The 23,750-nt window shown below is 37.3% G+C and overlaps 11 protein-coding genes across 13 annotated transcripts; 3 read left to right on the top strand and 8 right to left on the bottom strand.

Moving 5' to 3' along the window:
• On the bottom strand, window positions 45–2,165 carry LOC104754962 (neuroguidin). Its single transcript, XM_010477260.2, has 9 exons — window positions 2,048–2,165; window positions 1,819–1,895; window positions 1,598–1,685; window positions 1,272–1,451; window positions 1,010–1,186; window positions 762–923; window positions 517–668; window positions 330–429; window positions 45–243 (listed from the first exon to the last, which is right to left on the bottom strand). The coding sequence occupies exons 2-9, from the start codon at window positions 1,860–1,862 to the stop codon at window positions 232–234; spliced, it is 915 nt and encodes a 304-aa protein (XP_010475562.1). The 5' UTR covers window positions 1,863–1,895; window positions 2,048–2,165; the 3' UTR covers window positions 45–231.
• Window positions 2,531–3,786, bottom strand: LOC104754959 (39S ribosomal protein L47, mitochondrial-like). 2 transcript variants are annotated; one of them, XM_010477256.2, is made up of 4 exons: window positions 3,714–3,786; window positions 3,379–3,601; window positions 3,004–3,161; window positions 2,531–2,891 (listed from the first exon to the last, which is right to left on the bottom strand). In XM_010477256.2, exons 2-4 carry the CDS (start codon window positions 3,551–3,553, stop codon window positions 2,784–2,786), a joined length of 441 nt encoding a protein of 146 aa, XP_010475558.1. In that variant the 5' UTR covers window positions 3,554–3,601; window positions 3,714–3,786; the 3' UTR covers window positions 2,531–2,783. The 2 variants fall into 2 exon arrangements, with proteins under 2 accessions (XP_010475558.1, XP_019095169.1); XM_019239624.1 differs by having other exon boundaries at window positions 3,744–3,770.
• On the top strand, window positions 5,258–6,037 carry LOC104754958 (histone H4). Its single transcript, XM_010477255.1, has 2 exons — window positions 5,258–5,335; window positions 5,464–6,037. Exon 2 carries the CDS (start codon window positions 5,484–5,486, stop codon window positions 5,793–5,795), a length of 312 nt encoding a protein of 103 aa, XP_010475557.1. The 5' UTR covers window positions 5,258–5,335; window positions 5,464–5,483; the 3' UTR covers window positions 5,796–6,037.
• Window positions 6,366–11,552, bottom strand: LOC104754957 (calcium-transporting ATPase 1, endoplasmic reticulum-type-like). The gene is made up of 10 exons (XM_010477254.2): window positions 11,383–11,552; window positions 9,675–11,153; window positions 9,454–9,520; window positions 9,235–9,356; window positions 8,976–9,106; window positions 8,230–8,380; window positions 7,767–8,144; window positions 7,576–7,685; window positions 7,229–7,457; window positions 6,366–7,148 (listed from the first exon to the last, which is right to left on the bottom strand). The coding sequence occupies exons 2-10, from the start codon at window positions 11,079–11,081 to the stop codon at window positions 6,564–6,566; spliced, it is 3,180 nt and encodes a 1,059-aa protein (XP_010475556.1). The 5' UTR covers window positions 11,082–11,153; window positions 11,383–11,552; the 3' UTR covers window positions 6,366–6,563.
• Window positions 12,061–12,983, bottom strand: LOC104754955. Its single transcript, XM_010477253.2, has 2 exons — window positions 12,645–12,983; window positions 12,061–12,538 (listed from the first exon to the last, which is right to left on the bottom strand). The coding sequence occupies exon 2, from the start codon at window positions 12,536–12,538 to the stop codon at window positions 12,179–12,181; it is 360 nt and encodes a 119-aa protein (XP_010475555.1). The 5' UTR covers window positions 12,645–12,983; the 3' UTR covers window positions 12,061–12,178.
• Window positions 13,327–14,094, bottom strand: LOC104754954 (histone H2B.1-like). The gene has a single exon (XM_010477252.2). It carries the CDS (start codon window positions 13,997–13,999, stop codon window positions 13,559–13,561), a length of 441 nt encoding a protein of 146 aa, XP_010475554.1. The 5' UTR covers window positions 14,000–14,094; the 3' UTR covers window positions 13,327–13,558.
• LOC104754953 (40S ribosomal protein S15a-1) lies at window positions 14,494–15,891 on the top strand. Of its 2 annotated transcripts, none has more exons than XM_010477250.2 (4): window positions 14,494–14,601; window positions 15,069–15,224; window positions 15,320–15,480; window positions 15,614–15,891. In XM_010477250.2, the coding sequence occupies exons 2-4, from the start codon at window positions 15,092–15,094 to the stop codon at window positions 15,710–15,712; spliced, it is 393 nt and encodes a 130-aa protein (XP_010475552.1). In that variant the 5' UTR covers window positions 14,494–14,601; window positions 15,069–15,091; the 3' UTR covers window positions 15,713–15,891. The 2 variants fall into 2 exon arrangements, with proteins under 2 accessions (XP_010475552.1, XP_010475553.1); XM_010477251.2 differs by having other exon boundaries at window positions 14,497–14,601; window positions 15,072–15,224.
• On the top strand, window positions 18,435–20,210 carry LOC104754952 (glutelin type-B 5). The gene is made up of 3 exons (XM_010477249.2): window positions 18,435–18,724; window positions 19,125–19,845; window positions 19,941–20,210. Exons 1-3 carry the CDS (start codon window positions 18,529–18,531, stop codon window positions 20,092–20,094), a joined length of 1,071 nt encoding a protein of 356 aa, XP_010475551.1. The 5' UTR covers window positions 18,435–18,528; the 3' UTR covers window positions 20,095–20,210.
• LOC104759112 (non-specific lipid-transfer protein 2P-like) lies at window positions 20,348–20,632 on the bottom strand. The gene has a single exon (XM_010482080.2). The coding sequence runs from the start codon at window positions 20,630–20,632 to the stop codon at window positions 20,348–20,350; it is 285 nt and encodes a 94-aa protein (XP_010480382.2).
• LOC104754951 (probable non-specific lipid-transfer protein AKCS9) lies at window positions 21,597–22,086 on the bottom strand. Its single transcript, XM_010477248.1, has one exon. It carries the CDS (start codon window positions 21,974–21,976, stop codon window positions 21,677–21,679), a length of 300 nt encoding a protein of 99 aa, XP_010475550.1. The 5' UTR covers window positions 21,977–22,086; the 3' UTR covers window positions 21,597–21,676.
• On the bottom strand, window positions 23,173–23,609 carry LOC109130143 (non-specific lipid-transfer protein 2-like). Its single transcript, XM_019239346.1, has one exon. It carries the CDS (start codon window positions 23,541–23,543, stop codon window positions 23,256–23,258), a length of 288 nt encoding a protein of 95 aa, XP_019094891.1. The 5' UTR covers window positions 23,544–23,609; the 3' UTR covers window positions 23,173–23,255.

Here is a 23,750-nt window from a genome sequence, read left to right as displayed (position 1 = left end):
TTTCAATAAGATTTTGTTACATCACTTAAAAATTGAAAAGGAAGTTTCGGTGGTAACAAGCTAAATTTAGCTAAAGAGAAAAGGTCTCTTCCGAATTTTACTGCAAGAGCATGACCATGAACCAAATACTAAAACAGTAAAACTGCAAAATTATGTGTTCTTACATTCATTACTTTCAATCATCATAACTTGGAAACAAAATTGGTGCAGTGATGCAGCAAAAGTAACCAGTCAGTGCCTTGTCTGCGAAAAATAAACAGTACACTGTCAAAACACATAAGAAATGAAAATAATTGATAATACAAAGAGTAAACAGTAAAACGATTTACCTTTCTTTTCTTGAAACTTCCTCCCCTTTTACGGGGCTGTTCACCATCTTTGTCCAAGAACTTGAATTCATCCATGAAATTCTCGGTTAGTCCAAGCAACCTGATTCAGTTGAACATGAGTGCTATCATCACATAAAGACCAATCAAATATCAGACATTTCAGTTTCCAACCAAAGCAGACACGTACCCGCTGCTTGATTTCAAGCGCTTTTCTCTCTTCTTATCCTCTTTAGTGCGAGGTGCCCGAGTGAAGAGCTCTTCTTCTGCTTGTTGTTGCCTTTCATATTGTGTTATGAACTTCTTCTGCTCCCTGCTCTCAGCCCCATAAAAGTCTCTGATCTGTTTATAATATACATTCACCCATTTAGTTCTAACATCAAATTTAATCGCTACCAATATATCAACTGCAAAGTTAGTTTTCTTCCAGCCGACCTCTTCAGGCTTGTCCTCGAGATCATCCAACACATCTTTCCAGTATGTATCTTCAGTAGCTCTTAAAAAGTGTTTCTCTTTTCTGGCAGCGTTTCTTTCCTGTTTTGATGTCTTATCATCCATAGACATCGGAGCGAATTTCGGTGGTCGATAAACACCATCCTACATTATTTACAGAGGCAAACAGGTCAATGAAAAGAACATAACAACATACTTCTTCACAAGTATTTGGGGATTGTAAAGTTCACCTCTTGATCATCCTCAGTTTTGTCAGCAAGTAAGTCTGGTTTAGGCTTATAATTAGAAAGATCTTCAGATGCTTGGGCAGCACCAGATCCCTTTCCCTCGGCTAGCTCTGTCACAGACCCACCGGTAGTAGTGAGCTTCTGAATCTGGTACTGAAGTTTTTTGTCTATGGGACGAATCTACACAATAAATAAAAAACAAGCTTTAAGTACTACTCCATGACTTGGTGGTGGTATAAAGTGGAAAAAGACAAAAGATGCAAACCTTTTCAAGAAACATTCGTATCTCTACAAGGCTCCTTACAACAGGATGGCTATCAATAGATAATCCTTTTGTTTTCCTTAGCAGATAATATACAAGACATTGGCAATAACTTAGAAGTAACAGATGCTTGGCCTCTAGGTAACTTATCCCATCCGTGGTCGGATAACTGTTTGCTTTTACCTATGATTTGCAAAATTAAGAAAGTCAGGATGCAGAGGTCACAAAATGTGAAACTAACCTCAGATATATTAAGCCATCAATTCTTCTTAAACCAAATTAGAATCCAATATTATGTTTAAAAGATGCTGTAAAACCAGACTAAATACCTTAGCAGTGAGATCCTCCACTTTGCTCCTAACCACATCTAGACCATTCTTCATTTCTCTCAACACAGTTGCTAGCTGTGGAGCTTCTCTGGGAGAGTTACAATAACAAAACAAGACCAGTAAAAAACATGAGGCATATCTCTAAAACACACACAAGTAGTTATTGAGAATCGAAGCGATTCGTTTTCATCTTCTTTAAGATGGGATAAGCAATAACTTACTTCTTTATTTTTCCAACAAGGCTCGGGTTTGGGACATCCTCCATGATTCTTCTTCAGAACTTGACAGAAAGATAAGTCTGTGAAAAAAGGAAAACAAACCCTTGAATTTGAATACCAAAATTGATGAGGAACAGAGCAACTATCTCTCCGTGACCTAGATTAATCGAGCTCCGAGGAAACAAGACACCACATATAGCTGCGAAAGAGAGGCGACGAAGTAAGAACTCACCGGAGATAGTGAACTTGACGGCGACCGAGAGAGAAAGAGAATCGATTAAAAGGTCACCGACGGCACAGAGATTGGAAAATCAATAGAAACCCTCCCCTACAGTACAGACTTTCCGACAATGAAAAGGGTTTTAAGTGGATTGGTTTATTTTCATTCCCTACAACTTTTAGGGCCCAATTAGCTTTAGGGCCCAATAAGAGCGGCTGATCTTACTCATCTATGATTTCGCAAAAATAATCAGAGTTTTCGTAGAGAACAAACACTGAGATCTCTGATTCCATCCGTCTCTAATAAGCTGGTGCTTTAATTATTCTTCTGATCTCAACTGCGGCAGCTAGTATAAGACTCTTGACTTAAACCACCAAATCTTCCATCTCTGCCTAAAACTACTAACTTCATAAGATGTAATAGGCGTCTGGCCGCTCTCTACCCGTTTTAATTATATTGGTCTTAAGTTGGATTATATTAGGAAGACAACAGCTCTGAATCAACTGACCAACATGTTGTCTCGAAATAAACATCAACCAACCATGGGTTTACAGAAAATGTGCATATAGATAAGAAACATTTGCTACTGCCAAAATACAAGAGTCACAATCATTGGACAAGTTCCAAAGGACAAAATACCAAAGTTGTCTTCAGCCTCTTGAGCACTATGCGTTATTTCTTACTCCCAAACCTCTGCGAATAGACTTTAGCTTACTACTCTGGTTGCAAAAAGAAGAGAGCAATGGGTTTACATACCATTTACCATTCTCTTCATCTGAGCTGATCTTCTAGGGTCTGGTTCTTCAATCGCTCTCTCTGTCAGCACGTGCTTTATGCGACACATTGATCTCCTCACCTATATCGAGAGAAGAAAACAAAGCTGAGATTCATGAATAATAATCTCCCATAGTGATGCAAAACACATTTATCAATGTGTCAACCAAATTGGGTGGGAGTTAAAAGATTACCTTTGGAATGCGTTCAGGGTTAGGGAACTGCATGTTTTGAGCTTGAAGCATCTGACGCTGAGTCATCAACATGTTTTTCTCTTTAAGAAGAACATACCACAGCTTCTGAAGATCATCCCATGACTTGAGACGCAGTTCTGAAGCTTTCCAACCTCGACCTTAACCACCAAATGATTCCCAAAAAAAAAACCCCCCCACATTAGCAAAACGATTACTAGAATTCACTACAATCATAAGCCACAAACGTATTCCATAAATTCACTTAGTACATTCTATTGAACAGAGGGCAGATATGATAAATGTACAGAGTTATCATAGATACACATTCATCAAAATGCATAAATGAATAAACTTTCTGAAGAGAGAAAAGCATACCGTAGACAACAGGCTTATCTTCGTCCTGGTTTCTGTCGAACTCAAAGAACTCTTCCAGAGGGTTTTGGGGAGTACGGATCGTTGAAGCAGCTGCTGCTGCTGCTGTAGTTGACTCTGATCTCGCCGATGCAGCAGCAGCCAAGAATCTCCTCCCGACGAATCTCGTTATAAACATGGTAACAACACAATTCCTGAGTGGTTACAGTTTATCTAATCTCTTGACCTACCAAAGATCATCAACAGCAGCAATGAGAAACACAGTAATCAAGACTAGATAACAAAATGTTAGTGCAAAAAGTTTCTACAGTAATCACAAATCTCGCAGAAGAACTCACCAGAGATTGAGAGAAAGAACACAGAGAGACCTATTTCACGGCGACGGTGACGGCCACAAAGAAATATGGAAAACCCTCTCTCAACGTATTTCCGAGAGACGATCATTTAGGGCCTAATAAACTTTTGATTATTGGGCCATTTTTCTTTTTAGAGCCCAATAAGGTTGCCTTAACCAACACACTTGTAAAAATGCAAAATTGATGTTTTTAGTCCAATGTCAATCATCTAAACAATGTTTGTACAAATTCAATTTATAATTGTTTTTGATCATATTTATTATCTGTCTAATCCAAAATTAATGGCAAATATGGCTTCTTTTTGTTTAGTGAAGTGAGACAAGAGTCTCCCACAATTTATTCATACATAAAAAGACATGGCCATGGAGTTTGTATTTTAATAATTTTGTTTATTTGCCATCAGCTTTATTTTGTTGTTTATTAATGTTATGTTATTTTGTAATTAGGTCTCAAATGTATTTGGATTTTTGTGAACTGTTTTTTTTTTGTGGTACAAAAAGCCAAAGACACATGAACATTCAACAATGAATGAAATAAAATAGGTTTGAGAATTCATTATAAATAATATGGAAGCGTAGTTGTTTGTGGTGGAATGTATATGTTGGTTCATCATTCGTATGTCTATGCATTGATTATTGATGATTGATAAATCTTTAAATTTATAGGTGAAACTGAAATATCTAATATAATAGGACAAAACAATACATAGTGAAATAAATTATAACAGATTCACACTATTTTTTAAAGTGTAATTTACATGTTAAAAGAGAGCTTTAGACCGCAAACATCTTTTACTCATAGTGTTGTTCATTTGTTCATCTAGATTATGTATCCAAATTGTCAAGTTATGTAATTAGATGATACATTTGACTTAAAAAAAAAAAAAAACTTGGTTGTACATCGATAAAAAATAAAACTGTTGTTTCTGATTAAAACAAATATATTTGTAGAATGATTCCTCATAAATAGGAGACTAGAGTGTTTTGGAACTCACTAATGCTTTGCTCTGGTTCACAATTTAAATGGTGTATTTTTTTAAAGTTATTATGACAGACACATGCAAAGTTTATCTATCAAATTTTGATATGTAAAGAAAAATTAACATTTTTAAATATCATATAAATAAAAGGGAATTTTGTTAAATCTAAAGCGTTTTGTTAAATAGGAAAATGTCCAGTTTCCGACGTGTACTTTGTAGCCACGTTGGCTATAGCTTCGTTTCTGCTAAGTGGGCCTTGTATTACAAATAAGCCTTCTAGATAGAAGAAATCTTGGTTATTCAGGCCTTTTAGTTTAGTTGTTGGATGAATTTTACACAAATTTTCTTCTTAGAATGATGAAACGTCCAAAACTAGTATAACATCTACCACCGTCGAATTTAAGAATCAACGATCCATATTAGTCCTGGAGCTTTCACGCGGATCGCAATCTTGGTCCGTTGAAAGAGGGAACATATCGAACGGCCACCATTTATTATCTGTGGGTGTCTCATTAATATAAATATTCTCAATCCATATTCTTGTTGATCGATAGATTCACAACACTCTAGTTTTATCATTCTTTTCCAAAGCTCTTCGTCAAGTTGCTTCGATCAATCTCACCAGGTAGGTTATTACAATTTTCGATTATTTCATCTTTTCTCCAATTTCAATTGTTCGATTGATCTGGAAATTTAGGGTTTTGTATCTCTGTTCTTACTCTTTTCTTTTGGTTTTCTTGTTGTTGTTCACAGTTCTCTTTTGGAAATCGGAGATGTCAGGAAGAGGAAAGGGAGGGAAGGGATTGGGAAAGGGAGGAGCCAAGAGGCACAGGAAGGTTCTCAGAGACAACATTCAAGGTATCACCAAGCCTGCCATTCGTCGTCTTGCTCGCAGAGGTGGTGTCAAGCGTATCAGCGGTCTCATCTACGAGGAGACCAGAGGTGTCCTCAAGATCTTTCTCGAGAATGTCATTCGTGACGCCGTCACCTACACTGAGCACGCTAGGAGGAAGACGGTTACCGCCATGGATGTTGTCTACGCCTTGAAGAGGCAAGGCCGCACTCTCTACGGTTTCGGCGGTTAATCTCAGAATTATTAGGGTTATGGAATTTGGGAAATTCTGGTTTCTGAGATCCGTGTTAATGGTTCGATTAGTCATATAAAAAAAAAAAAAAGTAAATCTAGGAGTTTAGCTACTGCTTTTGTTTTTTCTGTTGTTATGTTTGTTCTTTGCCAATGTGATGTGATGATGATGATGTAGTTTAAAATCTTTGCAATCTTATGCTTAGAAGAAAATCTAATGAGAATGAACCCCAATTTGCTCAATTTTTCTTCTTGCTCTTGGTATTGAGGTTCGTAAGATCAAATCTAAATCAATTAACCTACCACTTAGTATTGATTAACTACAGTAGAATCTGTTTTTAAACTCAAAACTTTTTTTTTTTTTTTATAATCAATTTAGCATGAAGATTGCAACTTATTTGATGAATTTGTTTGTTGGAAGCAGTCAATATTACCGATAGTGGAACTATCCAAGGTTAGAAACAGTGAATAGCGGGATTCTTGTCGCATGAAGAGAGATAGATTTGTACCTCAAATCAAAATCACCCAACCAATAACCAAACTGGTGTATATAAGATTACACATGTAAATAAGCATAACAATGAAGGTTTGGTTGAAACATTCATCTCTATTTCGGGCTCTTTGTTCATGAACCAAATGAGAATCAAGTTAGGAACATTTTTCGCAAACCAAAAATTATTGTTTAGGGGAGTTAAAATACCCAAAGCGACAAAAGTTAAATTTCAGCTAAAACTACGAGTCTAATAATGTAATGCTTTCGATTGGATTCTTACTCCTCCTTTTGCTTAACAGAGGGAGTGCGAGGTGAGTAGCGGTAGCCACTGGTACATCTTCCTACAAACTTGAGCACTTCGTCTATCAGAATCACCGGAAGCGATACAGCCAGCACCAGCAGCCACTCGTTCAAGCTCAGTGGCACTATCCCAAAGACCTGAGCCAAGAATGGCACATACAGTATCACAAAGTGGAGACCAAATGAGACCGCCATTGCCAGGAGCAGCCATGGGTTTACCCACGGTGGCATCGTCACCAGGCTGCCGTCTTCTGAGAGTGCGTTTAGGGAGTTGAACATCTCAATGGCCACCAACACCGAGAGTGAGAGTGTGGATGCCTTGATTTTCCCTTGCTGGAAATAGTCGCAAGGGTTTGAATCGAATGAGAAAGTCTGAGAGCCTGCTGTGAAAGGAGACACTTTGAAGCCTTCCCATGAGGAGCATTGTCCCCAGTGTGCGAGCTGCGAATAGCTCACAAGGCTGTGACCGTCTTGGCTCAAGTCTATGCCCATGAAGCTGTTGTGTGTGTACCATATGATGAATACTCCCACTGTTGCTACTCCCACATACATTCCAATCACCTGTAGTTATATTACCCATAATAGTCAGTTAGAAAAGCCCAAGAAGATGAACAAGTGAGACAAAATCGGTTTTTGCTTACCATATAGCGGAAGAGAATCCAGGCAGTGATAAGCGAGTCATCGCTCCTACGAGGAGGCTTCTTCATAATATCTTTGTCAGGGGGGTTGAATCCCAAAGCCGTAGCTGGAGGACCATCTGTTACAAGATTCACCCACAGAAGCTGAACCGGGATCATGCCTTCTGGGATTCCAAGAGCAGCTGTCAAGAATATTGATGCAACCTCACCGATGTTGGAAGAGATCATGTACCTTTTATTCATCATAGTCATATATATAGGCTTAATATGCATAAATCAAGCCACCAATATGAAGAGGCATATATATATAGATATATGTGTGTGTGTAAGTGTAACATTAGAAGACTCACCTGATGAAGGCCTTCATGTTATTATAGATGGACCTGCCTTCCCCAACAGCTGCAACAATTGTGCTGAAATTATCATCTGCCAACACCATGTCAGATGCCTCTTTTGCAACCTGCAAAAACCCCGGAGCTTTAGAAAACGGACAGAGCTATAATCATACTGTGGTTGCAGAAGGGAGAAGAGGGACAAATACCTCTGTGCCAGAAATGCCCATAGCCACACCAATATCAGCCAACTTCAGGGCAGGAGCATCATTGACTCCATCTCCAGTCATGGCAACCACTTCTCCATCATCTTTAAGTAACCTAACAATCTCTTGTTTATGTTTGGGTTCAGCCCGAGAGAACAAGAGCCCTCCAGTCTGTCTTAGATGATTCTTCTGATCTTGAACATCCATAAATTCTTTTCCTGTCAAGCTTCTTGAGGAGATATCTTCACCTGCTTCAAATACGCCAATTTCACGACAGATAGCTTCCGCTGTGCTCTTGTTGTCTCCGGTAATAACCATGACCCGAATACCTGCTGTTCGGCAGTCTGCAATGGCTTGGCGCACCTCTTTCCTTGGGGGATCCTTCAAACATTGGAAAGGTAGAGCATGAATAATCGCCAAAGAGGAACAAGACAGAACCAAAAATATCATGGTGACCGTGTCTCACCCTTAGACCAACAAATCCAACGAATGTTAGATTGGATTCGATAGAAGAATAATTGGACGGGTTGAGAAGTTGCTGGTGAGCAGGATGGTCTTCACTGCCATCATAAGTAGCAAAACCTGATGGAACATCTGAGTACGCAAATCCGAGACATCTTAAGGCACCCAAGGACATATCATGGAGGCTTTGTAAAATAAGCNCTCCATCTCCAGTCATGGCAACCACTTCTCCATCATCTTTAAGTAACCTAACAATCTCTTGTTTATGTTTGGGTTCAGCCCGAGAGAACAAGAGCCCTCCAGTCTGTCTTAGATGATTCTTCTGATCTTGAACATCCATAAATTCTTTTCCTGTCAAGCTTCTTGAGGAGATATCTTCACCTGCTTCAAATACGCCAATTTCACGACAGATAGCTTCCGCTGTGCTCTTGTTGTCTCCGGTAATAACCATGACCCGAATACCTGCTGTTCGGCAGTCTGCAATGGCTTGGCGCACCTCTTTCCTTGGGGGATCCTTCAAACATTGGAAAGGTAGAGCATGAATAATCGCCAAAGAGGAACAAGACAGAACCAAAAATATCATGGTGACCGTGTCTCACCCTTAGACCAACAAATCCAACGAATGTTAGATTGGATTCGATAGAAGAATAATTGGACGGGTTGAGAAGTTGCTGGTGAGCAGGATGGTCTTCACTGCCATCATAAGTAGCAAAACCTGATGGAACATCTGAGTACGCAAATCCGAGACATCTTAAGGCACCCAAGGACATATCATGGAGGCTTTGTAAAATAAGCTCCCTTGAGTATTGGTCAAGTTCGTGAACGGAACCATCAAGTAACTGAATACTTGTACTTCTTTCCAATAAATTTTCTACCGCACCCTGAAAATTTTGAAATTGGTCAATTAGATGCTCAAAAAAAGAGGGGGACATGGTTTTCTTGACTAATAACATCCATCCATTCATGAGAACCAAAGCACAAGCCATATAATCGTAGATGAAAAACAGACCTTAACCAGTAGCAGTTTCTTTCCTGAGATGGAATCCACCATAACTCCCATTGATTTCCGGTCGCGGTCGAACTCAAGAGTGGCAATCCGTTGCTCTAATTCACTCCATCGCCGACAACAACCTTTCATAATGTTAAAAAAAGGAATATACATGAGTAAAATTTTAGCATCTGTAAAATTTTATCAACATGAGTAACAAGTTTAACTCAGAATACATACGTAAGACATCGCCACTAGACGACGCTTTCATTAATCCTTCGGGAAATCCCATTTTCTCCACCAAAACCTGCTCAATGAAACAAACAACACCAATAGAAATAACAATGCAGATTAAAGCACTTAACACATGTTGAAATTGGACAAAAATGAACAAAATAAATCTTTTAAGTCTGTTTAATTAAGAAGAGAAAGGTGCAAGCAAGTTGAGTTGACCGTTTCACCTTCAAAGCTGCCTCAGTAGGCATGCCCCTAGACACAAACTGCTGATCAGATTGCTCGACACTAGCATCGTTGCATATGGCAGCAATTTTGGCGATCATCTGAAGATTTGCATCCATCCGAGGCCAATCTTCAATCTTTCCATCTCGAGGATCAAAAGAGGTCCCCTCAACATTGAAAGATCGAAGGGTTCCAATCCTAGAACCCATAGCAACAAGCTTTGAAACAGCCATCTGATTGGTTGTCAGGGTTCCGGTTTTATCAGAGCATATAACAGTAGTGCATCCAAGAGTCTCCACACTGGGTAACTTCCTAACCAGAGCATTCTTCTGCGCCATCTTCCGTGTGCCAAGAGCCAAACATGTGGTAATAACTGCTGGGAGACCTTCAGGAATCGCAGCAACCGCCAATGCTACAGCAATCTCAAAGTAATATGTGCACTTCTCGAAGGAGAACTTAAAGTTTCTGGGCCAGCCATCAACATACTCCCAGGAGAGGAAGTACTTGACATTGATGAGCCACACTAACGCACAAATTAAACCAATGATCATAGTAAGAGCTTCCCCGAACTCGTTAAGTTTTTTCTTCAGAGGGGTATCTTCCTCGTGTTGTGCAGCTTCCTGAATCTGTGAGTGAACCCTTCCAATCTCAGTATTCATTCCAGTGTCTGTAACTAAGCATATGCAGTTCCCATTCACAACAGTGGTTCCTGCAAACACCATACATTTCTTTCCTTGAATATCAGCATTCTCATCCACAGGCTTGGTGGTTTTGCTCACTGCCTCACTCTCTCCCGTTAAGGACCCCTGCTCGAGTCTCAGGGTTGAGCTGATCAAAGCAACCACACGCATATCGGCAGGCACCTTATCACCAACCCTTAGTTCCACAATATCGCCAGGAACAAGCTCCTTTGCAGGCAAACTAGATACCTTGGTGCCATCACGCATAACAGTAGCTTGCTGAGACTGAATCTCTTTCAAAGCTTCCAAGGCCTTCTCGGCATTAGTTTCTTGCCAGATACCAACAATGGCATTAACAATCAAGATGAGAAAAATGACAAGCGGCTCAACAAAAGCGGTGATACCCATCTCACCACCTTCGTCGCCATCAAAGAAGGCCAAGACAAAGGAAATAACAGCGGCCGCCAAAAGAATACGAACCAAAGTATCATTGAACTGCTCCAAAATCAGCTTAAAAATAGAAGTGCCCTCAGGCTTCTCTAACTCATTCAAACCATAGATCTGATGTCGCTTCAACACCTCATCTGTACTCAACCCTTTCTCACGACTAACACCAAAATGCTCTTCGCATTCGCCAACATCTTTACCCCAAGCAGGATAAGTATCCGAATTAACGGGTGTAGAATTTAAGCTATCCTTGTTCCCGAGATCTTCTGATCCTTTCCCCATGGATTCCCACTCGCAGCAGAGACAGATTCGTTAAATTATGCCAAGGAAATCGCCAAAGCTTACTGGTTCTTACTGCAATTATCCACAAAAAAATAAAATCATATTGAGAACGAATATTATACAGACATGAGAAGAGATCCTCTGAATTGCTGAGAAATTAGAAAAAAAAAACTTCGCTCTAAGAAACTCAATTAGAAAACTGAAATTTATCATCATCAGACTGGATCGACGAATCTAAAGAGAGAATCAGTCATAGACTATAAAATTCAAAGGATGAGATCTGAATCAAGAGAAGGATTACATGGTACAAGAGAAGCGCAAGCACGGAAGGGAACAATCGAGTTGAAGAAGAAGGTGAAGCCAAAGCAATTCGGGAGCTAGAGAGAGAGAAAGAAACTTCCCGCTGCAAGCAATCGCAGGGCCGTTCTGACGAGGGTGACGTCTCCCTGATATATTCTCTCTCTTTAAGCAGATATATGCTGTTGAGTGTTGAAGCCCAATTGTCACTGTTTCAGTATGATGTTGCTTCTTCTACTCATTCTAATATTTTGGGCCTAAAAATTATATAAATGTGTTATATGTGTATTATGTATAATTAGTAATTACAATTTCAAGTGATTATAATGCAACATTAATTCTGTTACAGTGTGACAATATCTACCGCATACAGAGAGATACTGAAGCCAATAGATAGTTCGAAAATGATAACCAAGTTAGTGGGTTTGTAAAAGCCAACCCGAGAAAGAGACCAAATTATAACCAACAATAGAGACATTAGTCTAGGTCCAAAACGTTTTGGACCTTTTTTGGTTAAAATGTTTACAAGGTATATATATATATAGTCCAATGGTGACATATCCGATGATGGCCAAAACGGAATGTCAAAGAATACCATTTGATTGTGTTTAAGTCGGATCTATAGATACGTAACTCTCTATATTAATTTTTTTGAAGAATATCATACAGTATATTTCTACGACGGATCTTATCATGTCTGAATTTGGAAAAAAGGAAACGGTGAATGTTTTTGTTTATGTAACTGAACACAAAATTATTAAATACTATATACTTTACAAGTTTGTTAATTTTGTTTTGGTTTATAAATGATCCGCATTCTCCGTGCCACCAATACACGATCGGATCAAACAAGCCGAAGCCGTGACCATAACCGCAGCAAAGATCGAAGGCACAAACAAATCGAAACGCGATCTCTTCACCATGCTAGACGGCACGCACACACTCTCCCCAGCAAAATCCACCGGTATCTTCACAAACCCATCTCCTCCTCCGCACGAGGACGACACCGTCGACACAAACGCCATCTCAGGAGCAAACGAAGCGACGGCGACAGTGAACATGAGGAGAACAGTCCACGTGGCAGCCTGAGCGATGACCGGCCAACGGTTCGAGACTCTCCGTAGAAACGGCTCCATTAACGACGGAATACGGTGATACATCTTGATCAAAGAAACAGATTAAAAAAAAAAAAGGTATGTTTGTTTGCGAGCGAGAAAACGAAAAGATTGTGGTAATGGGAATGGGAATGGATGACCAAAACCAAACCTTGTTTGATGGGTGCGCGGTTTATGTGTTTGGAAAAAATGGGGAGGAAGAGCTGCTCTTCTTTGCACGTTTAACTAACTGCTCTTCTTCTTCTTTCCCCCATAGACAAACCAACTACTAATTACGGAACTGCCCCCTTTCCTTTGAACTCTTCTCTTCGTTTTTTGCCCCTTCCTTTCCGGGTCTTCTCCTTCCCCTTCGAGACTCCCACGTATTCTCCAATTACAACTTTGTTTAATTAACAAATGGGTTTTAGTAAGTTTGTATTATTTGGCTTTGTTGGCTTCAGAGACGTGTTGTTCTAAATTTTTTTTTTATATAAACAATATCATCTGGATACAAAAGCTCTCTTTCCTCTAGAATTCAGATATATTTGGTTCTGTATCTAACTCAAGTAGGATAGAAGAAATTTAATACTTAATTGATTATGACACTTATGATAGTGAATTATGCTTTTTGTAGGTTCACCAAAAACTCTTTCATTAATGTTAAGTGCCGTTCACCTAAATCTAATGCTTACTTATGTCTTCCGTGAGACATGACGATTACGATTCGTGAGAACTAAGCTACTAATTTCAATGTCTCCCAATAACAATACTAAGTTGCAAGTTCGAATTGGACTCTGTTCTTTTTAGGAATGTAAGAGCAATACTTGGTTAAAATATGGATAACAAACGATATATATTTCATAATAAGAAATTGCAAATTCATCCTCTCAATTAGTAAATCGAAATGAAAAAACATTACAATATATCATAAAAGCAGTGAATTAAAAAGAGGAACAACCATATCATCATCCTAGTTACATAAACAAGATACGAACTTTAAAGCGACCAAAGCATCTAATTCATTCCCTACTACAATAGCAAATCGAAATCCCTAAAAAGAAACCCTAGACCAAATTTCAATTTCCTTCAAGAGCTGGTAAACTTGGTCACGGCCTTTGTACCTTCAGAGACAGCGTGTTTAGCGAGTTCACCGGGAAGAACAAGTCTGACAGCAGTCTGGATCTCGCGAGAAGTAATCGTCGGCTTCTTGTTGTACCTTGCGAGCTTGGAAGACTCCTGAGCAAGCTTCTCGAAGATATCGTTGATGAAACTGTTCATGATCCCCATGGCTTTGCTCGAGATCCCGATATCTGGGTGAACCTGCTTCAGCACCTTGAAGATGTAGATCTTGTAGGTTTCGATGTTCTTCTTCGATCTCTTCTTCTTCTTGTCGCCGGCTTCCTTCGTCGGTGGGAGTTTCTTTCCGGCCTTTGGTTTCTTCTCTGCTGGAGCTTTCTCGGCGGCCTTGTTCTCTTCCGCTGCGGCGGGCTTCTTCTCTGCTGGCTTCTTCTCGGCTCTTGGTGCCATTATCTCGATTGGGGAAATGGAGTAAAGTTACTAATCGGATAAGTTGTTGTAGTAGTTAGTAGTGGTGGTGGTGCTTGTTTAGATCTATTGAGGGTTTTTAGTATATATAGAGAAGGAACCATCGTATTCTATTGGCTAATTGCATTTCACGAGGATCGTTGACGTGGATGATTATCATTCGTTTAGATTAATCGACTTTTAAAAATAAGATCTGACGGCTGAGAGAGAGAGAATGAGTACTTCTATTTTATTGGCTAACAGCACTTGACGCGGATCGTTGGCGTGTAGACTTATCATTCGTTAGATTGATTAATTGTTAAATGAGATCTGACGGCTGAGAGCGCATTAGTCACATATCAATCACTCATTCGGCCCAAAACGCAATTGCCCAGTTAATAGCTTTGACAGGCTTCAATGGTCGTGATAAAGAAGCCCAGCCCATTGGGCTTAAAACGCGTCGTATCAGACACATTTCATTTGGTTTCTATGATTTTTCTCGAGTATAAAGTCTAATAAGAAAACCCTAGCTCACCTTCTCTTCTTCCTCTATTTGCTTTTCTCCGTCACTGAGTGCCTCAGCCTCTCGAGCTCCAAATCTTAAGGTACAATCGTCTCCACTATACTACTCGCTCAGATTCTCTGATCTCCTTATAGAATTTTCAGAAGTGAGCGATTGCTGATTGTTCTTGAGTTTGTTTTATTCTCTTGTTTCGCTTCAGAGAATTTAGGATCTTAGAGTTTTTTTGGTTTTGTTCTGTTGATGTAACATAGCATTTTCATAGTCAACTTAGGAACGCTTGCGTATTCGTCAGTCTTAGATTCGTCTTCTCTCTGTGGAGTGTAACCATGAGACCTCTGTGTCAATTTCCTTTGTGATTTCGTTTTACATTTACAAGTTCTTAGATTCTTATGTCTGTGCATTGTATCATGAACTACTTACAGTAAGATCGTTTCTGTTTTGATTCAAGATCAGAAGCTAAATGCTCTGCATATTTCGTTTGTTTTAGTTATTTGACTTTTTTGTTTGTTATAATAAATCAAACTAATGTATCCTGTTTGACTTGTTTAGTAGAGGATTGAGCTAAGGGCAAGATGGTGAGAATCAGTGTTCTTAACGATGCTCTCAAGAGCATGTACAATGCTGAGAAACGAGGCAAGAGGCAGGTCATGATCAGGCCATCCTCAAAAGTCATTATCAAGTTTCTGATTGTCATGCAGAAGCACGGTATGATGATGTCTCCCATTAGTTTTTTACATAGAGATTCCTCAAGATCATTCGGTGTTGGTTCCTTACATTGTGTTGTTACCAACCAAATGCAGGTTACATCGGTGAGTTCGAGTATGTCGATGACCACAGATCTGGCAAGATCGTTGTTGAATTGAACGGAAGGTTGAACAAGTGTGGTGTTATCAGCCCACGTTTTGATGTTGGTGTTAAGGAAATTGAAGGTTGGACTGCCCGTTTGCTCCCTTCTAGACAGGTTCGCTTTTCTCGCTCACTTTGAGAATGTTGTAGAATCACTTTGCATACTGTACCAATACATCAGTGTTAGTAGTTTGTGTAACTTGTTGTCTCAATGGTATTAATGGATTTAAGCACACTGAATTTTGCAGTTTGGGTACATCGTCCTGACTACCTCTGCTGGTATTATGGACCATGAAGAAGCCAGAAGGAAGAATGTCGGAGGCAAGGTTCTCGGCTTCTTCTATTGAAGTTTTATTTATGGGGAAAGAGATTTTCATTGAGTTATATTTTTAACTTTTGTCCTCCATTTTCTCTGAAACTATCTTTGTTCTTCTTTCGAATTTTGTGTTAACTTTTGATGGATAGTTCTTAAAATTACTCTTTTTGGTTTGAAGCTCTTTAAGATTCATTTGGAACTTCGGGTGCATTCGTCTTCTTGAATTACTGCAAAACTCTACTATTTATCCTATCTCTTACGGTTCATTTAGATTTACGAGCTCAGCTCTGTAACCTTAGTACTAAATATACACAAAATAATCTTGATCGTAATATTGCGTGTTCTCTATTAATGCGATAAACGAATCATTCTTCACCTTCAATTCAGAACTACAGCGCATCATACTGTCTTGTTTAAAGCATATGATACTATTTGGACCAGTTGTAAGTCAATACTTGAGGTCAATGAGAAGTCATACAGGAATTGCTAAATTCTTGAAATTACAGCAATGGCTTAATACATTTTTGAGGTTAAAGTATAGAATAAGACACAAAAACTGACAAATCATTGTTGTTATCAATTATCATCAAGAATCGTGGAAACTAAAAAAAAAAAAAAACTCTTCAAGAAACAAAGAACAAACTGCCAAAGGAACATAGTTGCCCAATTTCTAATTCTAGTTTTCTCCCATAAAATCGATCACACTTTATTAGAAAATGGTTTACGGATCACTCTTCCCTCTCCGGCCAAGTCTCAGCCGCCGTCTCATCTCATCTCCGGCACCGTGAGCTCGGAAATACCTTCATGTTGTAATTAGTTATGTAAGAGATAAAAAAGAGAGAGAGAGAGGAAAGTTTGATGAGGAGCATCCATTGTTGATATATTGGCCTTTACGACCTCATCAAAAGAGAAGCCAAATGGAGAGGAGACGTTTCATTTTGGGTTTATAGACAAAAAAAAAGTGGTCATTTGAGAGAGGATCTTCGAAAGCATATGCTTTGAACCATTAACTTAGCTGACCTGAAACCCATTATTACTACTTTTGATTTTCTTCTTTTTCACTTTTTTTGTTAATATATTTAAAATGGTATTAATTATTGAGACGAGTAACATGGGTTGCTCGCCACACGAAAGTAGAAAGAAAGTGAGGTTCTCTTTTCTTGGCCTAGTTGTTTCTCATTGGACTACTTCCAACTGTTCGATCTGTCTATTTGACGAGGTTACCAAAACTGGCTCAGTTTTATTTATTTACTTGGTAGGCTCTCCACGTATTTTATATGAACATTTCAAAGTATGTGCCGGTCGGCTAATCTGGCATCACTTTGGTTGTGATCTTGTACAATCTTTTTATCGGTTTCAAATTTATTCGCCGTTTATGAAACGTGCGTGCATATATATTATTCTCTAACCAAGTCATTGTCTCGAGCTGGTGGAAAGGATACGTTACTGACGTTAGACTTGATATTATTTGTACAATTTTTCAATTTCGTGTTTGTGTTTACAAGAAATAAATTAACATTCCGCCAACAATCAGTTTATACAAGTGCTATTAAATACAAGATTTAGGTCATAGTTGTCTGAGGAGATGGGACTTGGCCGGAATATATGTACATAACTGTGAGATGTTCAGAGTAGTTTTGTAACTAAATTCTTATTAGTTACGGTAAAAGACAATCAAGTGGCTGTAGTTTAGTGGTAAGAATTCCACGTTGTGGCCGTGGAGACCTGGGCTCGAATCCCAGCAGCCCCCAGCAGCCACACTTGTTTTTTGTTTTTTTTTTTTTTTTAATTCTTATTTTTCACATGGGCATGTGAATTGGTTTCTGCTAAAGCCCTTTAAGTAAGAAATGACAATGATGGGCCTAAATATCCTCTTGTGGGGACGAAATTAACGTAAGCGTTAGGAATACCGAATATGGAAGAGTTTGATATAATAATTTAAGTACACAAAATAAATTCGTTTGCCGTTGAAAAAATATACATTTATTAATTATGTTAAAGTGTTAAACTAATCCTTGAAAAACAAAGAAATTTCAACTTATTATTCATCACGTTGCTTGTTTGAGAATTAAATAAAATTTTAAAACAGACTGGATAAATCCTTTATTTTATTTTTTGACAATAAGAAAATTACGTTTAAAACTTAGATAATATACAATCCTTGTCAGCAGATCCCATCCATTAAAAAAATTAACAAAAAATTAAGAAAAATCAGTGATTAGCATACAACGAGATATGACGTCAAAAAAAAAATAGATTAGATAAGATTTCTCAGTACAGCCTTTTTAATCCTATCCTAAGGTAACGAAAAAAAAGGAAAACATAATCTAAAGATTACTAAACTAGAAACAAATACTTTTGAAATACTGAAAAAAATATTTCTACAACAAAAATATTAAAAGGATTTGATTTTCATCAACTATATAGTATGACAGGAGAGTACAGTAATAACACTTTTGGTAGAATATATTTATTGTATTAAATAAAATAATTAAAAAACGAAGAACGTGATGGATTAACAAGAATAATCTTCTCCTAAAAGCATCTTTATTTGGTAGAGTCAAAAATCAATAATTATAGAAACGTAATTAATTAATAAGATCGTGGGAATAAAGTAATGGATAAAACTTGGATTAAAACGTTAATTAAGATAATTTATCCACAAGTAAAAAAAAATCACTTTGTTTTCGCCGAATCAGTCTCTGTTTTAGTAACGGATGCACTCTTCTTAGGCCTCTCCTATAAATAAACGTGTCGCATCTCTTATTCACATCATCACATTATCATAAAATTGACTACTCCTCCTTTACCAAACAAAATCTTCTTCTTTTTACTCTTGAAAAAAAAATGGAGTTGGATCTTTCACCTAAGCTGCCGAAGAAGGTGTACGGAGGAGATGGTGGATCGTACTTTGCTTGGTGCCCAGAAGAGTTGCCTATGCTTAAACAGGGTAACATTGGTGCCGCTAAGCTTGCTCTTGAGAAGCATGGCTTCGCTATCCCTCGTTACTCTGATTCTTCTAAGGTCGCTTATGTTCTTCAAGGTTCGCTTTTTTTTTCTTTTCTTACTGATCTTTTACTAAAGGTGTCGACTTTATTCCGATCCATGTTTTTTTGTATTATGGGTTTGATCGATTTCGTAACTCTGCTTTGATTTTTGAGGGTTTTGATCCTTGTTTCCTCAAAAAGTTGTCAACTTTATCGTGATTCATGTATATTCATTACTCTTGTTTGGCTTTATTGTGTTCCTGATTCAACGATCTGTTAAGCTGATTTGATTCTTGCATGAGTCAAAATAGATCACGACTACTGTGTGCCAGAAAAGGAGAAGTCTTTTGCTGATTTTGTTATGCTTAATCACGTTTTCATCGTTTGATCTAATAACCTCGCGTGTAAGGAATTAAAAGCTTATTACTTTTTACCTTTTTGTGATTTTGATTTCAGGATCTGGAACTGCCGGAATTGTCCTCCCTGAGCAGGAGGAGAAGGTGATCGAAATCAAGCAAGGTGATTCGATTGCTCTTCCCTTTGGTGTGGTGACATGGTGGTTCAACAACCAGGATACCGAGCTTGTTATCCTCTTCCTCGGTGAAACCCACAAGGGTCACAAAGCAGGACAGTTCACTGAGTTTTATCTCACTGGCTCAAACGGTATCTTCACCGGTTTCTCCACTGAGTTTGTAGGCAGAGCCTGGGACCTTGATGAGAACACCGTGAAGAAACTCGTTGGTTCTCAAACCGGTAATGGCATTGTGAAGCTTGATGCGAGTTTCAAGATGCCACAGCCTAAGAAGGAGCACCGTGAAGGGTTTGTCTTGAACTGTTTGGAGGCTCCTCTTGATGTTGACATCAAGGATGGAGGCAGGGTTGTTGTCTTGAACACCAAGAACCTTCCTTTGGTTGGAGAGGTTGGGTTTGGAGCTGATCTTGTTCGGATCGATGCACACTCCATGTGCTCGCCTGGTTTCTCTTGTGACTCGGCTCTTCAGGTGACTTACATTGTTGGTGGAAGTGGAAGAGTCCAGGTGGTTGGTGCTGATGGGAAAAGAGTTCTTGAGACTCATATCAAAGCTGGTTCTCTCTTCATTGTGCCAAGGTTCTTTGTGGTTTCAAAGATTGCTGATTCTGATGGCATGTCTTGGTTCTCCATTGTCACTACACCTGAGTAAGAGCCTTTATTTTTTTCTCTACTGTTCCCATTTGAGTTTTTTCATTGAATGAAACTAAAAGTTTGTAACTATTCTCTTTGTGTTTATGTAGTCCAATTTTCACACATTTGGCTGGAAGGACATCGGTGTGGAAGGCTTTGTCACCAGAGGTTCTGCAGGCGGCGTTTAAGGTGACTCCGGAGGTGGAGAACTCTTTCCGTTCAAGGAGAACTGCTGACGCCATTTTCTTCCCTCCTTCCAACTGAAGAAGAAGAAGAAAGTAAAGGAGAACAAGAACCAGCTTTTTTTTTTTAATATGATTTGGGGTTTTTTGTTTTCCTGGACCGGTTCTTGTTCTCATTGATAAAATAAAATAAAAAGCATTTTATATATGATGAGTCTTAAAAAACAAAGCATAATACACTATACTGACGTGAGAAACTCCATATGATGAAAAATTGTTGCATATGAATTTTATAACTATAACACTCAGAATTATTTTATAAATATTTTAATATTTCAACAAGTAGGAATAGGTACATTACAAGCCACTAAAATATTTTTAGCAGCTGACAAATATGGACCACCAATCCGTGGATCTTTTAAATAATCACAAAAACACGATTGCTTATCTTTTAATATCATGCAACATTCGGTTGATGGTGAGCTCCAGCCTTGTACTGCTGATAGACATGGTATAAGATCAGTCACAGCGCATGCCGCTTTCTCCTCATCTGCTTTTGTTGAAGCCATAGTTGAGATAACAAACGCGATGAAAACTAGTGTTATGAACTTCATCATCATGTCTTGTATCTTAAAACCTAGCTCCTTTAATTTCTACCTAATTTTATTTTTTGTTTTGTTTAGAAAATGTCTGAAATATTGATTATGAGATTTGTTTAAGGATTGGTGAAGCACTATATAGATGGAGAAATGTTTTGCAATATGAAAGTGTGTGTTTAAGGTAGAGTATCATGTCTTTAGTTTAGATTAAATTGCAGTGCATTTCAAATCTACATGTAACACATATTATTGGAATCAAACTTTCAAGATTTGAAAGCAGTGTCTATTATATATTTAATTGTAAGGAAATCAAAATCATCAATGGATATATAATACTAATTTATATATAGAGGTTTGATATGAATATATGAAATCAAATCTATGTAAATCTTTGAAGGTTACTTACAAATATATAAATTTGGAAAGGAATATGACATAAAAAGAAGTCAATGATCTGTGAATCTATAAAATAAAAATTAAGAAAATGATTTTTACACATACAGTAGTTACAGGTTGTTTTGTTTAGGTTAACCGGGGTTTGGTTTTAAATTATGGTTAACGGGGGACTTTAATCTGGCTGTCTGGGACGTGACAATGCATATGGAGATACTAGTTAGTGGTGTAAAACTGGTGGCTCTATAATGTTTGATTGGTCTAAATTAAAAAATCAGTCAAACATTCATAGGCGTTTCTAGATTGAATAAAACAAAAAAAGTCTGAAACTATTTTCTCGTGTTTTTTTGCAGTCCAATTTTCGTTACAAATTTTATGATCCATACCGCACATGGATATACTACAATTCTCGTTAGGATCCACATTTATATCGGCTTTTTACGAGACAGTACGCAGAAGGCCTTACCAAATCCATAAGATTGGCCACCATACGTGAATAGCTTCTTTACGTTTTGTATCGATATATATATATATATATAACACAAAAGGAACACCATACTGAATCAAGTTAAACCATCACATTTATAGATTCCCAATGATCAACATTATTACACAAGATTTTGATAACTTCAACTTTTAACATTGGTAATTATTCTATAAACATTTGAAAATTCAACAACTAGGATAAAGCATACCACAAGCATGGAAAACTTTTCTAGCAGGTTTAAGATACTTATCAATAGATGGGTTTTTCATGTAATCACATAGACACGACTGTTGTTTTTTCAAGTTTCTACAACATTCTGTAGATGGTGGCCTTCCGGTTTCTAACGCTGGTAGGCATACTTGAAGATCTGTCACGACACAAGCCACTTTCTCATCTTCCCTCGAAACTCCAACATCCATTGCTTTGGTCGAGGCCAGAGACGACATGACAAAAGCAATGACCAGTAATGTAATGATGAACTTCATGTCTTATAACTTAAGCAACTGCAACAACCCAATTCTAATTCTTTTTATTTTTTGCTTTGAAAGTGTTTGAGATTTTCTATTGTGAGATGTTTACGGATGGTAAAGTTATATAGATGGAGTAATGTCCTTCAATTGGTAAGTTTGCTTTTAGGCAATATCTATCTATATAATATCAAAGATAAATCATGACATATGATTTATTCTAATTGATATTCAGTATCTTCTATTTATGTAAATATGATTCTGTAATTACTCACTCTAGAATACCCTAGAATCTCTTGTATCTGTATATCATATAATATCATCATTCGATTCACATCAGGATCTTATCATATAATGTGTATTGTATCTCTAGAATACTCATTCGATTGTACTCAATAACATCATCAATAATATGACTCTTGACATATAAATATCAATGTAACGTTTATCTTTTTTTTTATTCTTCCACATAAGGATCCACCTAATCAATGCTATATATTTATTTTTGTATCAAAAATGTTATTTTTAAATATTCATTCATGGCATATTTATTAGTTATATTAATAATATTAAAAATAAACAAAAATTAATTAAGTAAAATTAATTAAATATTAAAATAGTAAAAAAATAACATAAATTTGTTTAGTTAAAAATAAAAAACAATAATTATTGAAAAAATTAATCCATCTAAAAAAACAAAATTAATGATCACAAAATATATATATAATGATATGTAAACCGTTACAAAAAATGACATGTAAACCATTACAAAAAAAATAACATGTAATTTATGTACCAAATTTAAAGTACACTATGAAAACTAAATAAAGTATTTTAAATTCATATATGTGTGACACATTATTTTTTTACTATTTCAAAGAAATTTACGTGTACATATAAATGGAATTGCTTTCAAATTTTGATACGAGAAGATGATGCCATGCCAGCAGTCTGGTTCAGTTATCATGTTGATTGATTCAAGGTTTATTTAGTGAGCATTACTTTTATGTAATTAACAACAACAAGGATGCTTTATCTATAAAGGCAGCAGGTAATTTTAGCTTAAAAGATCCTCTTTCTAATTTTTCAGAAGAAATTGATGTACACAATGTATTCAAAGACTTCAACTGTGATGGCTTTTGCTATGCATTAAAGAAAATATACTTGTGGTTTAGAATCCACGTTCAGGAAAAAAAAACAAGTGAACCTTGACATGACAAACTCCGAATGATTAACATTATCAAATATGATTGTGATAATTATTACATTATAAATTATGTTATTAATATTTGAGACTTTAACAATTAGGAATATGTATGCCACAAGCCGCTATGACTCTTTTTGCAGCTCCAATATACTGACTAATCGGTGGACTAATTAAGTATTTACACAAACATGACTTTTGTTCTTTCAATTTTTTGCAACATTCTGGCGATGGTGGACTTTCAGTTATTATTGCTTGCTTGCATATTTGAAGATCTTCCAAATGGCATGCCGCTTTCACTTCTTCCCTTGAAATTATTGGTTTCGTTAGAACGATAGACAGCAGAACAGAGGCAGTGAATACTAATGTAATGAACTTCATGTCTTGTAAGTTGTAACCTTATAATGACTCCTTTATGTATAACTTTATTTTGATTGCTTGAAAATGTTTGAGATTATGATTATGAGATGTTTAAAGGATGGTGAAGCTAATATATAGAGGGTCTGAGAGATGGAGGAATATTCGACAATAGGCAAGTGTGCTTTTAGCTAGTGTCTTTTGTATTCCTTTTTTTTTTTTTTTTTTTTT

The sequence above is a fragment of the Camelina sativa genome, chromosome 17, assembly GCF_000633955.1.
Source record: "Camelina sativa cultivar DH55 chromosome 17, Cs, whole genome shotgun sequence".
Lineage (NCBI taxonomy): Eukaryota > Viridiplantae > Streptophyta > Magnoliopsida > Brassicales > Brassicaceae > Camelina > Camelina sativa.
This window is presented reverse-complemented; position numbering and strand designations above follow the sequence as displayed.